The sequence below is a fragment of the Salminus brasiliensis genome, chromosome 2 (genome assembly GCF_030463535.1).
Source record: "Salminus brasiliensis chromosome 2, fSalBra1.hap2, whole genome shotgun sequence".
In the NCBI taxonomy this organism is placed as follows: domain Eukaryota; kingdom Metazoa; phylum Chordata; class Actinopteri; order Characiformes; family Bryconidae; genus Salminus; species Salminus brasiliensis.
In genome coordinates, this window is record NC_132879.1 from 32,631,924 (window position 1) to 32,651,148 (window position 19,225).

A 19,225-nucleotide genomic window follows, 5' to 3' on the forward strand; every position below is an offset into this window, starting at 1 on the left:
ATCTAAATCAGCTCGTTTTAATAATTTAATTAGTGTTAAATTCTCACATTCAAACAATAACAGCACCACCTCAAACCTAAAGCTCGGTCTACTTAATATTAGATCATTAACCCCGTTGTAAATGAAATTATATTTGATCAGAAATTAGATATTTTCTGCCTTACTGAATCCTGGATTAGACCTGATCAATATTTAGCACTAAATGAAGCCACCACCGCAGGTTATAAACATGTACATAGCCCTAGATTATCAGGCAGAGGAGGTGAAGTATGCATACACTTGATATTATTCAAAAACACTGTATCACCTTCACTTCTTTTGAGATCCTCTATATTAATATAGAGGCGTTTATAATAAGGCGTTTGCATGGATCATAGATTCTGTCTGCATGATACAAGACGTGACTGAACCCACACATTACTGTAATCATACCCTAGATTTAGTCCTGACCCTGGGTGTTAGCACTGATCATCTAAATATTCTACCTTAAAGCTCAGTAATATCAGACAATTATCTAATCTCCTATGATCTACACCTTATGTAATATGTTAATTAGTCCCCTTGCCTGTCATGACTGGCTAGGTCTTGACTATGAGGGTAAAAACTTACAGGGGATGGCTCGATGCGAGAGTGTTATATTAACAAATAAACACAAGTAGTAAACAAGGGTAAACACAAGAAGAAGCAGCAATATTACAGGGACAAAGCATAAACTGAAATATAACCATGACAAAGAAACTTGGGCAAAGCAAAGACGCACACCCGAGGCTGGCGAGTATCCTGGAGCTAGAATAGTGTGCGGGGAATGAGTAGGAAGAGTTACGCTAACCAATACCTATAGGCAGTGCCTGGGGAAACTAGGAATAACCAAAACTGCGCTCGTCAGGCGCTACTTACGTGACTTGAGAGCTGAGAGAACCCAAAAGGCAAGGCAAAACTGACTTGGTAACAAGGCTCGCCCATGAACGGTACAACTAACGTGAACCTGGATAGAGAGGGAGCCTCTCTGACGACCTCGTGGATAATAGGACCGTGAACTTGAACCTTGACGCCCTTGGTTAGTTCGGCTACGTCTATGCAAACAGCAACATGAATACATTCGCTACCTTGACTGTGTTCAGTAAGTTCAATGAGTTCACAACGCTAACTAAGCTAAATTCTCGGCAAAGGGCAGCTAGCGCTAGCCCCTTAAATACCTCAGCCCCAGGTGAAACGTATTAACCAAACAATGAACATGAATAAAACACACGTGACAATAACCAAACCGTGAAATTAGACATGAACATGAATATCAACATAAGAGTGCGTGAAACGTGATGGGCACGGCGACGCAGGCCTGACATCGCCACTGTCTAAAACATGCAATAACCCAAATGGCTGCTGTACAGTTTACTGAAAACCCTGACCTTAGCTTACACTCCATCAGACCAAACAGAGCTAGATAGATTAACAAACGGTCTAGAAAACACCCTTTGATCAACCTTAGACAAAAGTGGTACTGCTTCAGTCTAAAATGACTAGGTAAAAAAGGCTCGCACCGTGGTACAGTGATCAAACTCATACCTTAAAACAAACAGTATGGAAACTAGAGCGTAAATGGTGGACGACCACTAGAGGTGTTCCACTCTGACTAAGGACAGCTTTAGTCAATATAGAAAAGTACTCATTAAAGCTCGCTCAGCATGTTTGGCCTCGCTGATCGAGAATAACAAAAACAATCCCAGAGTACTTTTTAGTGAGATCTCTAAACTTACTCAAAGCCAGGCAGATCCTCAACCCCAGATTCTAATTTCTTTAACCAGTAATGTTTTATGGACTATTTTACCCAAAACGCTTAAATTAGCAGCCACAAAACTTATAATCAAGAAACCAAATCTTGATCTTAGTGTATTGTCTAATTACAGACCCATCTCCAACTTAACATTTATATCCAAGATATTAGAAAAAGCTGTGGCCCAACAACTCTGCTTATACCCGAGTAAAAATTACATGTATGAGAAATTCTGGACTCAGACCCAATCATAGCACAGAGACAGCCTTAGTGACGATTACAAACAATCTCCTTCTTGCCTCTGATCGAGGCTACGTATCTTTATTAGCCTTACTCGACCTCAGTGCAGCCTTCGGTACAATAGTAAAGACATGTGGAAATATGTGACTGATTTTACTGACTGCAGTGATTCATGTCCTAAAGTAACTAGACACCCTTTCTTCTGAATAAATTCAGCTGCTTTACGGCATCTGACACGGTATTATCTCCATAGAAACGCACTGACCAATAGAACAGGACATTCTACAGAAACTTTGTGGTGACAGACCCGGTTTCTAAATCTAGTCTCAGATCAAACAGATCTTACACTAAACTTTAGTATGAGTGAGGCCTTCATTCATCAGACCTGGCTGTATTCAATCAGCTCAGTCTCATCACTGCAATTTGCTCCATGTGTTGCTGAGGTAACTGAAGGGGCATAGCACTGTACGCAGCACTGTGTCCATACAGTCCTATACAGCCAATGAAGAGACTGACCTCAGTGACCCGAGTCCTCCTCCATTGTGAGGTCATGTCGATGACATCACAGAGCCTATAAAAAGGCAGGTTCCCCCTCACTGGCTCAGTTCAGATTCAGCAGCTCGAGAGATGCTTCATTCCTGCGTTCACACTGACACCATTTAGCTGATTTTGTCTAGAACCATCTTATCTAGAACCATACAGAGGTTCTACATTTGCTTGGAATATACAGGGAACAGTCCTTACAACCTTCTTAACCTTCTGACTTTTATTTCCTCTTTCCATCTACAGGGGAAAATGCAAACCAAAGAAGTCCTGAGGAGTTTGGGCTACGAGGTGGTGGATTTCATTGGTAAAGGGAGTTACGGTGAGGTTAAGCTGGCCACATCTCAAAGGCACTCCAACCATGTGGCCATCAAAATAATGCACCGCAGGCTGGCATCACATATTTTTGTCTCTAAACTTCTGCCCCGGGAACTGGCCATTCTGAAAAGAGTAAAGCACCCTCACATTGTTCAGGTGCATGAAATCTTTGAGATGCCAAACGGACAGGTGTTTATTGTGATGGAGGCTGCCGCAATGGATCTTCAACAGAAGATCTGGGAGCTCGGCCGCATTCCCATTGGCCAAGCAAAAATGTGGTTCTCACAGCTGCTCAGCGCTGTGGCCTATCTACATCAGCAGAACATTGTCCATCGTGATCTTAAATGTAAAAACGTTCTGCTGACTGCTAACGACCAAGTCAAATTAACCGACTTTGGTTTAGGCCGTTTTTCAAGGGGCTTTCCTGACTTAAGCAAGACCTATTATTGCACTCCCGAGTATGGTGCACCTGAGGTGCTTTTGGAAAAACCCTATGATCCAAAAAAAAGTGACGTGTGGAGTTTAGGTATTATCTTTTACTCCATGGTCACCGGATCCACACCCTTCAAAGTTAACAGTTTGAAGAGTCTCCTACGTGTCCAGCGAGAACCCTGGGTGTTCCCACGTAGGATCACAGTGGAGGAGCCCTGTCGGGCCTTCATATCTTATATGCTGCAGTACGACCCCTCCACTCGGCCGTCTGTGACAGAGGTGGCACAGCACCCTTGGCTGCAGCCAAGGCAGGAACGGTAAGTAAACCACTGTGCAGGTATACATACATGAAGAACATTTTGAATGGGTCACTCAAAGTAAAGAGCTGTTTTGCAAATAGGTAACATACAGTATTAGTTCACTAACGATAAGTACACTAACACATTGCTTCTGTACTGTCTCCAGGGTTATTGGCAGGTTTGTGGTGGTGCCCGTTGAGGATCTGTGTCCAGACGTCAACCCACTTGAAACGTCAGAGGAAGAGTCTCAGTCTTCCTTCTCTTTGAACAGTAACATAGACAGTATATCCTCTTCTGCCTCTGAAAATGGGCTGGTGTTTTTCAGCACTCCTCAGTCGACAGAGGAAGAGTCTCCGTCTTCTTCTTTAAGCAGTGACGTAGACGTTCTCTCAACTCATGGTGTCAGATGCGAAACTCTGAAGCCTGAGCAGAAAGACAACTGCAGTGGAGCTGGTGCAAGTCTAACTTGCCAAAGGGTAGAGGCTGTGGAGGAGCACTATGGCTGCGTTAGCTGTAGTCCTGTTTGTGCTGCTATTAAAAGGGCAGCTAATGCTTATGTCAAGGCACCAATTCTCAGAGCCTCCCGGTCACTCCGACGGAGGATGAGGAAGTTATTCAGAGTTAACTCTGTGGTCCATGACACCACCTTTATTTCCCAGCAGAGTGCTCCTCATTCTGCTTCCCCTTCAGAAGCTCCTGCTTGTTTGTGTTCTGAGCAGAGACTCAAGGATGTGACTGTAGATGTCCCTCTCCATGGGCTAGTGCTGGAGACAGCATCTGTTCTCCCACAGCCCACAGTACGGAAAGGAACCAGGAGGCTGAGGTTCCCTAAATTTAAGGTATGTTAGGCAAGTGTTGAGCGATCGTCACAGCCTCAGATTTTATACTTTAAATATTTGCTAGAAATGTTTCAGTTGATTCATAAATGTCATTTTGTCTCGCCAACAGATCCTGAAAAAGACAGAGATGATTCACCCATTGTAGACATCTAGCACGGCCCTGGTGATGACATACTACCTTTACACAATTTATTGGTCATTTATACGTTGTTTTGACCAGAGGAGGATGGGTCCCCCTAGTGAGTCTTGGTTCCTCCCAAGGTTTCTTCCTCCAGCTCTGAGGGAGTTTTTCCTTGCCACTGTCGCCTTTGGCTTGCTCACTTGGGGTTCATGTTGTATTTATTTATTTATATTTGTTCTATTTCCCGATTTCTGTAAAGCTGCGTTGCACCATCAGGTTGTAAAAAGCGACATACACATCATTTGGAGTTGTTATGTAAGGGGTAGGAAGGACACTGTCTAAACTGTGTCCATTAAGGGCAGTATAGCTCTGCACTCAGCTGAGGATATTGTTGGGTGGCTGATAGAACACTTTCTCTAGACATTAGGGATTGAGATGCCTCTGTAATGTTGCATGGACCTCGGGAACAGTGCCTCTGGACTGGCAATCCAAGGTTGTGGTCCTCATTAAGAAAGCGAACCAGAGAGTGTGTGGAAACGTTTGAAGCTTCACACCTCGGTTTCCCTCTAGAAAGTTTATGCCAGGGTAGTGCAAAGATGAGACTCAGGAGGAGAAATGCAGATTCTGTCCTGACCATGAAATGTTGGACCAGCTCTTCACTCTCTTTTGGATAGTTGAGGAGGCATGGGAGTTCAGCAGTCCTGTCTACATGTTTTGTGGACTTGAAGGCTCATGACCATGTTCTCTGAGACATCTTGTGAGAAGTGCTCTAGGTGCATGGGATGCAAGGGTCGGTGATGCGAGCTGTGCAGTCCTTGTACTCACTGAGTCAGAGCTGTGTCCATATTTTCAGCACTAAGTCAAGCTTGTTAAGTGTTGCCGTTGGTCTTTGTCAGGGCTGTGCCATGTGTCTGCTCCTGTTTGTGATATTCATAGATGGGATAGCAAGGCGTAGCCAGGGGCAGGATGGTCTACGGGGGCCTCCAACGCACACTTGACTAGTTTGTAGCTAAGTGTATAGCGGTTGGTATGAGAATCAGCACCTTCAAGTCTGAGGCCACAGTGGTATCCCACTCACCTTTCATGACCCAGGACTTGCTAGAAGGATTGTATCTTATAGTATCTTATCTTAAGAATGAAATAGGAGTGCAAATCTCTTTGTGTCAGGTGATTTGATTCAATTCTGATTCTTGAGGTCACGATTCAATTCAAAAACAATTTTCGACTCAGGAACCATTTTTCAATTCAAATGGTCTTTAAATTTGATTTAAATTAAGTGATTGACGAAGATGAAACTACATTGTTGTCATGATGGGTCAGGCCAGACACAGAGGGATGAACACTCACAGAGATGGGTGCAATGCAAGTACTTTAATAACACAATAGAAAATCATGCAAAGAGCAAACCAAAGCAAACAAAGCAGCAACTAACGGTAATAAACAGGAAAATAACGTAAACTCGACAAACTAGAGGGCGAACACAAAGCACACCTAAGACCGGGGGACTCTAGGAGCTGAGCTAGGTGAGCAGGGCAGGGAACAGGGGGAATGCTAACAACACCAACCTACAGGCAGTGCCTGGGGAAACAAGGGGGGAACTAAGGACTCATGAGAACCGTGCTGAGACCGCTGAAAAAGGGGAGAAGAGAGCTGGGGAACCAGCCGCAGAACCAAAAACGGCTAGGCCGACCAAACCTGGCAACGCAGCATGGAAAAGGGTCGCCTAACTAGAGCGAGAGTCGTGGGTATAAGGTGGCAGTGAGCGAAAGCATCTCGCTAAACACATGAACATGAAACACGACACTGAACCGACACAATGAACCAAATATGAACCAAACACATATGAACGTAACTGAACCAGAACCGAGTCACTGAATAGATACAAGAACAGAAACATAACAAAAAGTCTTTAAGTGGGCGGCGGCTCGGAATCGCCGCATTCTTACTAGTAGAAAATGGAGCATTTTGCTTTCTTATTTTGAAGTTTACTTTAGTCTGTTTATGTTCAAAATGGAAAATAAAAAATGTAGTTAATTATGTATTTCAGTGTATTGTGGTTATTCGTGTGTGTGCGTGTGTGTGTGTGTGTTTGTATAGCAAGGATTTGTTTTTTGTTTAAACTCTGTCATTGATAAAGTGGAGATATACATTTTTTGCATTATATATACAAAATTATTTTATATATATCACATATATCAACATCGTGAACCTAACCATACAGCTGTAGCCTATATGATATGGCTATGTAAAAGTGCTCTGTGGTTTTGCAGAATTCATGTGTCAATGGCATTGGGGCCCAGAAAATATGGTTTCAGAATCAGAATCAGAAATACTTTATTAATACTAGTAGTGAAACTGCAGTTGCCATAGTTGCAACTATTGTGTAAGAATAAACACTCTATAAAGTTTAAAACAAAAACAGAAAAAAAAAGCTGTGATAATAAATATGGAACAGACCATATGAAACATTTTGAATTATTGCACCTCTTAGTTATTTCACAGATATTAAAATGAATTGCATTACTATTATTATTGCACATATGAACAGTATAATTAGAGAACTGCACAGATGAACCATAGTGTCACACATTGAGGGAGGAGTTATAGAGTTTGATGACCACAGGTAAGAATGACCCCCTGTGGCGCTCTGTGGCGCATTTTGGTGGACTGAGTTTTGCACCGAATGTGCTCCTGTGTCTCAACACCGTGTTGTAAAGTGGGTGGGAGCCATCAGTGTTCTTAGCCCAGTGAAGTTTATTATCAGGACGACAGATATTTGTAGTTCTCCACAGTGTCCACACTGACCCCACTGACGGACACAAGGGTGCCTTGTCTCTTCTCAGGTCCACCAACAGTTCTTTGGTCTTTGTCACATTGAGATTCAGATGGTTTAGCTCACACCATGTGACAAAGTTCTTCATCCTCACCATATCCTCGTCCTTATCACTCCTGTGAACGAGTGTAGAAGAAGAGAGAGAGAGAGAGAGAGAGAGAGAGAGAGAGAGAGAGAGAGAGAGGGAGAGGGAGGACAGGTCCCTGCAAGGCTCCAATGTTGCGGACCACTCTGTCCGACACACAGTGCTGCAGTCTTTTTTTTAAGGGGCTACACTTGTCTTTGTTGGTTTCTTCAATAAAGGCAGGTTCTTTGGCAGTTGGGTTCTTTGCGTTCTTTCTCATTCAGTGGGTGAGAAACTAGTAACTTGGTGTTGAGTTGTTTTTAAATTTTTGCCCATAGTTACAATCACATTTTATTCTCAAAGGTTTCTTGCTTTGTGGTAGTAAGATTTCTGTAATGCATCCAGATTTTGTCGTCCATCGAAACACCGCCTTCAAAATGCAAAAATACCCATAATGCCTTTTTCTTTTGCTGTTCACAACATGCCATGGCTTTTAAGTGCTTCACATTTTACTAATTGTGTTTTCTTGCTGCTATTTTCTTAGAATGTTCTTGTACAATAATAGTATGTTGGTATAACATTTTTGAAAATAATTCAGAAATTAATTGCAAATATAAATATATTACCCGGCGAGGCCTGTGCCCCCTCGACACGCAGTACTTCAACAAGTTCAAACCAGGCCTCATCCACTTGGACTGAAACTAAAACTTCAGGTATGACTGATGAAGCAATCAAGTCAGATATCCTAGCCTCACTGAGGGAAGATATATCCAAAATAATAAGGCAAGAATTGGAGTGTGTGTTTACTGACAATTTTAATGCTCTACAAAGTGAGTTGATGTGGCGGGAGGTCTGTTGACATGGTCTGACGAAGTGATTACTGACTGCTGAAACTTGCCTTAAAAGCCAAGTTGAAACCCTTAAAGAAAAGAATGATGATTAGAGGGCAGAATGAGAAGGGGGAATGTTTGAATAGTTGGCGGGGGGTCTTAACTGTGTCTTGTCACAGCACAAGGACAGACGACCCGAATCGAAAGCCCCCCTCCCTAAAATGAGTAAGATGCTTAGACATCAATCTTTTGAACTGGGTCTTGTTGATTTGTTGAGAAGTAAATTCACAAGACACAGAGACTTTACACACTATTCATGTACAACTGCATCCTATTCCAGGATTGACTATTTTTGAACCCCCAAATTAGAGTTACATGGGGTAATAAACATTATGATACCTCTTATACTCTTTATTTAACACACTTTTTTTTTTATTTCCTAATGCAAACTGGAAGAAGGAAAAAATGCTATGTATGGAAACATTCTGTCTCATGACTTCTGTATTTTTATCACAGATTTTTTGGCAGTTTGGTTTTAGGTTGTGTGGGCTTTCTGTTTAGGTTCAGCTTTTGAGTTTTGCGTTCTGTCTCATGCAGTGGGTGAGAAACTAGTAACTTGGTGGTGATTTGTTTTAAGGGTTCCTTGCTTTGCCGCCTTCACAATGCAAAAATACCCATAATGCCGTTTCCTTTTGCTGTTTAAAACATGCCATGGCATTTAAGTGCTTCATATTTGGATAACTGTGTTTTCTTGCATGTATTTGCTTTGAATGTTCTAGTACAATAATAGTATGTTTGTATAACGCAGTTCATAATTCAGAAAGTAATTGTGATAAACTGGTTACCATTGTTGAAATCCGAAGTAAAGTAGGTTTACATATATACTTCTGAAAAGGGTCAGCGTTGTTTTTTTTTGTTTGTTTTGCAAAAGCATTATCAAAGCTGTTGAGTTTAATTCTGTGAGTGTTCATTACTGGCAAAAAGATCTACCCAATACCCCACCATGATGATTTGAAATATAATAAACCATGGCATTGATTTGTTTTTATACAGAATTAAAAGATTGTTTTAAGAATAAGCTTGAATTTTTTTTCAGTATTTTCTGTTGCAGTCAAGACAATTTGTTTGGCAGTAGGTTCAGCTTTGTGTTTCATCTCATCCAGTGGGTAAGAAACTAGTAACTCGGTGGTGAGTTGTTTTAAGACTGGTTTTATTGTTTTTTTTTATTTTTGCCCATATTACAAACACATTTTTTCCTCAAGGGACCCTTGCTTTGTTGTGTTAAGATTCACGTAATGTGTCCGGATTTTGTTATCAATTGTAACGCCACCTTCACAATGCAAAAATACCCATAATGCTTTTTCCTTTTGCTGTTTGCAACATCCCATGCCTTTCTTGTGCTTCATATTTTACTAATTGTGTTTTATTGCTGCTATTTTCTTAGAATGTTCTGAATACATTTTATAATGTAATTCAGAATGTAATTCAGAAAGTAATTCAGAAAGTAATTGCGATAAATTTGTTACCATTCTTGAAATCCTCTGTAAAGTAGGTGTACATGTATAGTTCTAAGAAAGGTAAGCTTTCTTTTGCAGAGGCTTTATATAATCTGTGAGAGTAATCTGAGGTATGGTAATACCTTGTTCAAAACCTTCCCACCCTTAATTGAAATATATTCTGTCATGGCAAATTGTGTTCGTTTTTTGGGGGGTTTTTCAGGCTCTTTTTGCTGCAAGGTAGATTTTATTGGTGGTTTGGTTATAGATTGTGTAGGCATTTTGTTTAGGTTCAGCTTTTGAGCTTTGCGTTTTATCTTATCCAGTGGGTAAAAAACTAGTAACTTGGTGGTGAGTTACTTGAAGACTGTTTTAATTGAATTTTACATTTTTTAAAATGATCCATAAATGCAAAAATACCCATAATGATTTTTTTCCTTCTGCCATGCCTTTTAAGTGCTTCATAATAAACTAATTGTGTTTTCTTATAATAATAATTATAAAATAATAGTATGTTGGTACAAGGCAATTTGGAAAGTAATTCAGAAAGTAAATGTGATAAATTGGTTACCGTTCTTGAAATCCTGAGTAAAGTAGGTGAACATTTTTTGTGGGTTTTTTTTTCTGCAAAGGCAATGTCATAGTTTTTGAGTTTAATCCAGTGCATGGTCATTACTGTTTAAAATATTTACTCAATACCCCATCATGATGGTTTGAAATATAGTCCATCATGGCAATTTGTGTTTTTATAGAGACTCAAAAATCTTTTCGTTTTTTTGGCAGTTTGGTTTTAGATTGTGTGGCCAACGTGTTTAGTTTCAGGTTTTGAGCTTTGCTTTTCATCTTATCCAGTGGGTAAGAAACTTGGTGAAGAGTTATTTTAAGACTGATTTTATTATTTTTTAAATGTTTGTGCCCATAGTTACAATCACAGTCAACACAGTCTTTTGGCAGTTTGTTTTTAGGTTGTGTGTGCATTATATTTATGTTCAGGTTTTGAGCTTTGTGTTTTGTCTCATCTAGTGAGTAAGAAACTAGTAACTTGGTTGTGAGTTGTTTTAAGACTGGTTTTATTGTTGTTGTTTTATTGGTGTTGCCCACAGTTATAAACATTTTTTTCCTCAAGGGTCCCTTGCTTTGTTGTGGTAAGATTCACGTAATGCGTATAGATTTTGTTGTCAATTGTATCCCCGCCTTCACAATGCAAAAATACCCAAAATGCTTTTTCCTTTTGCGTTCTACGACATGCCATGTCTTTGTATTGCTTCATATTTTCCTAATTGTATTTTTTTGCTGCTAATTACTTAGAATCTTTCATGTACAACAATAGTAAGTTGGAACAACACAATTTGGAAAGTAGTTGAGAAAGTAATTGCTATAAACTGGTTACCATTCTTGAAATCCTCAGTACATTAGGTGTGTATATATCTATATATATATCTATATATATATATATATATATATTTATATATTTCTTTTTAAGAAGATTTAGTCTTTTTTTACTTAGAACCAATGTCATGGTTTATGAGATTAATTCAAGGCGTTGCTATTTGTGGTTGAAAACTTTTGGTTTTTTGACTTGGAAATATAATCAGCCATGGCAATTTTTGTTATTCTGTAATGAGACTTGAGTCTTTTGGTTTCGTCTCTCTTTTTTCTCACAGTCAAGGCAGTTTCTTGGCAATTTGTTTTTAGCTTGTGTGGGTATTATGTTTAGGTTCAGCTTTTGAGCTTTGCGTTCTGTCTCATCCAGTGGGTGAGAAAATAGTAACTTGGTGGTGATTTGGCTGGTTTTATTGATTTTAAATTTTTGGCCCATAGTAACAAACACATTTTTCTCAAGGGTCCCGTGCTTTGTTGTGTTAAGATTCCGGTAACGCTTTTGGATTTTTTTGTCAATCGGAACAGCGACTTCACAATGCAAAAATACCCACAATGCTTTTCCCTTTTGCTTTCTACGACATGCCATGGCTTTTAAGTGCTTCATATTTTACTAACTGTTTTCTTGCTGCAATTGTCTTAAAATGTTCTTGTACAATAGTAGTATGTTGGTATAACGCAATTCCTAAAAAGTCTAAGTAGATATAAGTTCTGTATTTTTGGCAATATTGTAGAGTGTAAATTTAATATGAGGTGTGATCATTGCTGGTTAAAAATATTACACAATACTTTGCCAGCATGTTTGGAAATATAGTCAGCCAAGACGTATTTTACATAGTTTTTGCAGGGAATTGAATGTTTATGTGAAAATGAAGTTTGTATCTTTGGTTTCTTCAGGCTATTTGTGCTGCAATCAAGGCAGTATTATAGCAGTTTGGTTTTAGATTGTGTGGGCATTCTGTTTGGTGGGTTGTTTTAAGACTGCTTTTATTCATTTCTTAATATTTTTGCCTATAGATACAATGACATTTGTCTCAAGGGTCCTTTCCTTTGTTATGTTAAGATTCTCGTGATGTGTTTGGATGTTCTTGTCAATCGCAACACCGCCTTGACATTGCAAAAATAACCATACTTTTTCCTTTTGTTGAGCACGGAGAACACAAAGAACACAAATATGACTAAGAAAGAGCACAAAGAACACACACATAAACCCATACATGAGTACAAATATGGAAATACATTAATAAATAAATATAGACATACAGAAACAGATGAATGCCAAAATGTGGCGAAATACATAAATAAAATAAAATAATAATAATTAAAAAAAAAATAGAGAAATTAATGTGAAATTGTGGAAATACCAAAGTAAAGATGTGGAAATATGTGACTGATTTTACTGACTGCAGTGATTCATGTCCTAAAGTAACTAGACATCCTTTCTTCTGAATAAATTCAGCTGCTTTACGGCATCTGACACGGATGTTTCCATAGAAACGCACTGACCAATAGAACAGGACTCTCTAAAGAAACTTTGTGGTGACAGACCCGGTTTCTAAATCTAGTCTCAGATCATACAGATCTGATGCTAAACTTTAGTATAAGTGAGGCCTTAATTCATCAGGCCTGGATGTATTTAATCAGCTCAGTCTGATCACTGCAATTTGCTTCATGTGTTGCTGAGGTAAATGAAGGGGCATAGCACTGTACACAGCACTGTATGTCCATACAGTCCTATACAGCCAATGAAGAGACTGACCTCAGTGACCCGAGTCCTCCTCCATTGTGAGGTCATGTCGATGACATCACAGAGCCTATAAAAAGGCAGGTTCCCCCTCACTGGCTCAGTTCGGATTCAGCAGCTCGAGAGACGCTTCATTCCTGCGTTCACACTGACACTGACGCCATTTAGCTGACGCTCTTGTCTAGAACCATCTTATCTAGAACCAGAAAGAGGTTCTACTTTTGCTTCTCCTTTAAAATAGGACAGAGTAGAAAAATGCAAACCAAAGAAGTCCTGAGGAGTTTGGGCTACGAGGTGGTGGATTTCATTGGTAAAGGGAGTTACGGTGAGGTTAAGCTGGCCACATCTCAAAGGCACTCCAACCATGTGGCCATCAAAATAATGCACCGCAGGCTGGCATCACATATTTTTGTCTCTAAACTTCTGCCCCGGGAACTGGCCATTCTGAAAAGAGTAAAGCACCCTCACATTGTTCAGGTGCATGAAATCTTTGAGATGCCAAACGGACAGGTGTTTATTGTGATGGAGGCTGCCGCAATGGATCTTCAACAGAAGATCTGGGAGCTCGGCCACATTCCCACTGGCCAAGCAAAAATGTGGTTCTCACAGCTGCTCAGCGCTGTGGCCTATCTACATCAGCAGGACATTGTCCATCGTGACCTTAAATGTAAAAACGTTCTGCTGACTGCTAACAACCAAGTCAAATTAACCGACTTTGGTTTAGGCCGTTTTTCAAGGGGCTTTCCTGACTTAAGCAAGACCTATTATTGCACTCCCGAGTATGGTGCACCTGAGGTACTTTTGGAAAAACCCTATGATCCAAAAAAAAGTGACGTGTGGAGTCTAGGTATTATCTTTTACTCCATGGTCACCGGATCCACACCCTTCAAAGTTAACAGTTTGAAGAGTCTCCTACGTGTCCAGCGAGAACCCTTGGTGTTCCCACGTAGGATCGCGGTGGAGGAGCCCTGTCGGGCTTTCATATCTTATATGCTGCAGTATGACCCTTCCACTCGGCCATCTGTGACAGAGGTGGCACAGCACCCTTGGCTGCAGCCGAGGCAGGAACGGTAAGTAACCACTGTGCAGGTATACATATATGAAGAACATTTTGAATGGGTCACTCAAAGTAAAGAGCTGTTTTGCAAATAGGTAACATACAGTATTAGTTCACTAACGATAAGTACACTAACACATTGCTTCTGTACTGTCTCCAGGGTTATTGGCAGGTTTGTGGTGGTGCCCGTTGAGGATCTGTGTCCAGACGTCAACCCACTTGAAACGTCAGAGGAAGAGTCTCAGTCTTCCTTCTCTTTGAACAGTAACATAGACAGTATATCCTCTTCTGCCTCTGAAAATGGGCTGGTGTTTTTCAGCACTCATCAGTCGACAGGGGAAGAGTCTCCGTCTTCTTCTTTAAGCAGAGACGTAGACGTTCTCTCAACTCATGGTGTCAGATGCGAAACTCTGAAGCCTGAGCAGAAAGACAACAGCAGTGGAGCTGGTGCAAGTCTAACTTGCCAAAGGGTAGAGGCTGTGGAGGAGCACTATGGCTGCGTTAGCTGTAGTCCTGTTTGTGCTGCTATTAAAAGGGCAGCTAATGCTTATGTCAAGGCACCAATTCTCAGAGCCTCCCAGTCACTCCGACGGAGGATGAGGAAGTTATTCAGAGTTAACTCTGTGGTCCATGACACCACCTCTATTTCCCAGCAGAGTGCTCCTCATTCTGCTTCCCCTTCAGATGCTCATGCTTGTTTGTGTTCTGAGCAGAGACTCAAGGATGTGACTGTAGATGTCCCTCTCCATGGGCTAGTGGTGGAGACAACATCTGTTCTCCCACAGCCCACAGTACTGAAAGGAACCAGGAGGCTGAGGTTCCCTAAATTTAAGGTATGTTAGGCAAATGTTGAGCGATCGTCACAGCCTCAGATTTTATACTTTAAATATTTGCTAGAAATGTTTCAGCTGATTCATATATGTCATTTTGTCTCGCCAACAGATCCTGAAAAAGACTATTCATCCATTGTAGACATCTAGCACGGCCCTGGTGATGACATACTACCTTTACACAATTTATTGGTCATTTATACGTTGTTCTGACCAGAGGAGGATGGGTCCCCCTAGTGAGTCTTGGTTCCTCCCAAGGTTTCTTCCTCCAGCTCTGAGGGAGTTTTTCCTTGCCACTGTCGCCTTTGGCTTGCTCACTTGGGGTTCATGTTGTATTTATTTAGTTATATTTGTTCTATTTCCCGATTTCTGTAAAGCTGCGCCATCAGGTTGTAAAAAGCGACATACACATCATTTGGAGTTGTTATGTAAGGGGTAGGAAGGACACTGTCTAAACTGTGTCCATTAAGGGCAGTATAGCTCTGCACTCAGCTGAGGATATTGTTGGGTGGCTGATAGAACACTTTCTCTAGACATTAGGGATTGAGATGCCTCTGTAAAGTTGCATGGACCTCGGGAACAGTGCCTCTGGACTGGCAATCCAAGGTTGTGGTCCTCATTAAGAAAGCGAACCAGAGGGTGTGTGGAAACGTTTGAAGCTTCACACCTCGGTTTCCCTCTAGAAAGTTTATGCCAGGGTAGTGCAAAGACGAGACTCAGGAGGAGAAATGCAGATTCTGTCCTGACCATGAAATGTTGGACCAGCTCTTCACTCTCTTTTGGATAGTTGAGGAGGCATGGGAGTTCAGCAGTCCTGTCTACATGTTTTGTGGACTTGAAGGCTCATGACCATGTTCTCTGAGACATCTTGTGAGAAGTGCTCTAGGTGCATGGGATGCAAGGGTCGGTGATGCGAGCTGTGCAGTCCTTGTACTCACTGAGTCAGAGCTGTGTCCATATTTTCAGCACTAAGTCAAGCTTGTTAAGTGTTGCCGTTGGTCTTTGTCAGGGCTGTGCCATGTGTCTGCTCCTGTTTGTGATATTCATAGACGGGACAGCAAGGCGTAGCCAGGGGCAGGATGTTCTACGGGGGCCTCCAACGCACAGTTGACTAGTTTGTAGCTAAGTGTATAGCGGTTGGTATGAGAATCAGCACCTTCAAGTCTGAGGCCACAGTGGTATCCCACTCACTTTTCACGACCCAGGACTTGCTAGAAGGATTGTATCTTATAGTATCTTATCTTAAGAATTAAATAGGGGTGCGAATCTCTCTGTGTCAGGTGATTTGATTCAATTCTGATTTTTGAGGTCACGATTCAATTCAAAAACAATTTTCGATTCAGGAACCATTTTTCAATTCAAATGGTCTTTAAATTTGATTTAAATTAAGTGATTGACGAAGATGAAATGACACTGTTGTCATGGTGGGTCAGGCCAGACACAGAGGGATGAACACTCGCAGAGATGGGTGCAATGCAAGTACTTTAATAACACAATAGAAAATCATACAAAGAGAAAAACAAAGCAAACAAAGCAGCAACTAACGGGAATAAACAGGAAAACAACGTAAACTCGACAAACTAGAGGGCGAACACAAAGCACAACTTTGTGGGCTCTGGGAGCTGAGCTAGATGAGCAGGGCAGGGAACAGGGGGAACCAGCCGCAGAACCAAAAACGGCTAGGCCGACCAAACCAAATCTGACAACGCAGCGTGGAAAAGGGTCGCCTAGCTGGAGCGAGGGTCGTGGGTATAAGGTGGGAGTGAGCGAGAGCATCTCACTAAACACATGAACATGAAACACGACACTGAACCGACACAATGAACCAAACATGAACCAAACACACATGAACGTAACTGAACCAGAACCGAGTCACTGAATAGATACAAGAACAGAAACATAACAAAAAGTCCTTAAGTGGGCGGCGGCTCTGAATCGCCGCATTCTTACTAGTAGAAAATGGAGCATTTTGCTTTCTTATTTTGAAGTTTACTTTAGTCTGTTTATGTTCAAAATGGAAAATAAAAAATGTAGTTAATTATGTATTTCAGTGTATTGTGGTTATTCGTGTGTGTGTGTGTGTGTGTGTTTGTATAGCAAGGATATGTTCTTTGTTTAAACTCTGTCATTGATAAAGTGGAGATATACATTTTTTGCATTATATATACAAAATTATTTTATATATATCACATATATCAACATCGTGAACCTAACCATACAGCTGTAGCCTATGTGATATGGCTATGTAAAAGTGCTCTGTGGTTTTGCAGAATTCATGTGTCAATGGCATTGGGGCCCAGAAAATATGGTTTCAGAATCAGAATCAGAAATACTTTATTAATACTAGTAGTGAAACTGCAGTTGCTATAGTTGCAGCGGCTTGTGTAAGAATAAACACTCTATAAAGTTTAAAACAAAAACAGAAAAAAAAGGTTTATAAATGATATGATTAAATGGTATTTAGGGTATGAATATAGTTTTATGAACTAAGTGGCAAAGTGACAATAGCTGTGATAATAAATATGGAACAGACCATATGAAACATTTTGAATTATTGCACCTCTGAGTTATTTCACAGATATTAAAATGAATTGCATTACTATTATTATTGCACATATGAACAGTATAATCAGAGAACTGCACAGATGAACCATAGTGTCACACATTGAGGGAGGAGTTATAGAGTTTGATGAGCACAGGTAAGAATGACCCCCTGTGGCGCTCTGTGGCGCATTTTGGTGGACTGAGTTTTGCACTGAATGTGCTCCTGTGTCTCAACACCATGTTGTAGAGTCATCAGAGTCAATGCCAATTCATCAGAAAACTTCTGAATGTGGCAGGTCTCTGTGCAATAGCTGAAGTCCGTGGTGTAAAGAGTGAAGAAGAAGAGAGAGAGGATAGGTCCCTGCGAGGCTCCAATGTTGCGGACCACTCTGTCCGACACACAGTGCTGCAGGCGTACATACTGTGGTCTGCCAGTCAGGTAGTGAACAATCCAGGACACGAGGGGGCCATCTACTTGCATCATTGTCAGCTTGTCACCCAGAGCATTAGGCCAAATGGTGTTAAATGCACTGGAGAAATCAAAAAACATGATCCTTACAGTGCTGGCTGGATTATAGCATCCTCAACTCCCAGACAGGACTGTGCCGGAGCTCATCCAGGACTAGCTTCTCCATGGTCTTCATGATGTGTGACGTCAGTGCCCCTGGCCTGTACTCCTAATGTCACTGGGTCGCGGCATCTTCTGGACAGGAACAATGCAGTACGTTTTCCACATCCACAGGACATAGTGCAGTACTCCGCAAAGCTGTGTGGCACAGGCCTAGCATAAGGCTTTGGCACAGGCCCCTGGGATGGACCCCATCTGGGAGAACAGAGAACACAAACATGAGTAAGAGAGTAAGATAATCCAGAGTCTCGTGGAGAAGCCTTAATATCCTAATTTCGAATGTGAGGCATTAACGAACTTACATTCTCAAATGACTCACCTAAATACATTTGAACATGCAATGATAGATTCTCAACTTCACACAGAGCTTACGTTTACTTGCTATGTTCTTTTGTATTATTCACTGAGATTGGGTAATGAATATATGGTCTCTTATTACTGAAAGGAAAGGAAACTTTTCTTTTCTTGACAAAAGAACAGACGTCTTGAATTTTACTAATTGTGTTTTCTTGCTGCTTCTTTCTTAAAATGTACAATAATAGTATGTTCCTTCCAAAAAGGAAAACACATTCAACCCTAAATCAAAGCCTTATGCTAGGTAGCCTGTATAACTCATTTAAAGCTGGTGAGGAATCTCAAGAGTGAGTATTAGAGCTAGAAGTCCTGATTCTGAAGTAGGAAACATTCCTGAACACCTGCACAGTTTAAACACTAACTATCAGACTGAAAGTTAGGATGGTTACTCAAACATACTCTGCTAAATCTGTTAGTAAACAGCATTAAAAGATCTAACAGACACTTCTTGTAAGTAATAACAGTGTATTTTACTCCAGAATCCTCAGAGCAAAACTATTTTCCTGCTGTACTTCTGCTGTTTTTCAGCCCTCTCTCCCTGGAGCCCCGCCCCTCTCTCTCAGGAACCAATTGAATACACTGAAAGCGTGGGATCCTGCTAAACTATCCAATTAGAAAGAAGATACAGGAAAACTGACAGATCCACATAAAGTTGTAGTGCACTGAGCACATGTTCACCCTGTTCATTTCAACCAAACTCTGGACCTTCTTTTTTCTCCTTTTTTCAATGATAGACTTCCTTTAACCATTACATGAACGTACAGACTATTAAAACATTAGTTTCCTCACCTTTGCCAACTATATTTTACAAAAGAACCACAAAGATTTTAACACTATTGCTGAATGAAACAAAAAATAATAATTTAATTCATTTTTCATAGTTATTTTTATTTACCTTTTTC

At 40.8% G+C, this 19,225-nt stretch overlaps 2 protein-coding genes across 2 annotated transcripts; both read left to right on the plus strand.

Annotated features, from left to right (window-relative positions):
- Positions 1 to 2,806: 2,806 nt before the first annotated feature.
- On the plus strand, positions 2,807 to 5,561 carry LOC140549656 (testis-specific serine/threonine-protein kinase 6-like). The gene is made up of 4 exons (XM_072673406.1): positions 2,807 to 3,621; positions 3,770 to 3,980; positions 4,323 to 4,442; positions 5,460 to 5,561. Exons 1-4 carry the CDS (start codon positions 2,807 to 2,809, stop codon positions 5,559 to 5,561), a joined length of 1,248 nt encoding a protein of 415 aa, XP_072529507.1.
- Positions 5,562 to 13,165: 7,604 nt separating this feature from the next.
- LOC140549657 (testis-specific serine/threonine-protein kinase 6-like) lies at positions 13,166 to 15,912 on the plus strand. The gene is made up of 4 exons (XM_072673407.1): positions 13,166 to 13,980; positions 14,128 to 14,338; positions 14,681 to 14,800; positions 15,847 to 15,912. The coding sequence occupies exons 1-4, from the start codon at positions 13,166 to 13,168 to the stop codon at positions 15,910 to 15,912; spliced, it is 1,212 nt and encodes a 403-aa protein (XP_072529508.1).
- The last annotated feature ends 3,313 nt before the right edge of the window (positions 15,913 to 19,225 follow it).

What these genes read in the sequence shown, in the direction of transcription:
- LOC140549657 (XM_072673407.1), top strand. Translation starts at nt 13,166, where the DNA reads ATGCAAACCAAAGAAGTCCTGAGGAGTTTGGGCTACGAGGTGGTGGAT. An exon ending in CTGCAGCCGAGGCAGGAACG is followed by an intron (nt 13,981 to 14,127) that starts GTAAGTAACCAC and finishes TACTGTCTCCAG; the next exon opens with GGTTATTGGCAGGTTTGTGG. An exon ending in TGAGGTTCCCTAAATTTAAG is followed by an intron (nt 14,801 to 15,846) that starts GTATGTTAGGCA and finishes TGATATTCATAG; the next exon opens with ACGGGACAGCAAGGCGTAGC.
- LOC140549656 (XM_072673406.1), top strand. Translation starts at nt 2,807, where the DNA reads ATGCAAACCAAAGAAGTCCTGAGGAGTTTGGGCTACGAGGTGGTGGAT. An exon ending in CTGCAGCCAAGGCAGGAACG is followed by an intron (nt 3,622 to 3,769) that starts GTAAGTAAACCA and finishes TACTGTCTCCAG; the next exon opens with GGTTATTGGCAGGTTTGTGG. An exon ending in TGAGGTTCCCTAAATTTAAG is followed by an intron (nt 4,443 to 5,459) that starts GTATGTTAGGCA and finishes GGTCTTTGTCAG; the next exon opens with GGCTGTGCCATGTGTCTGCT.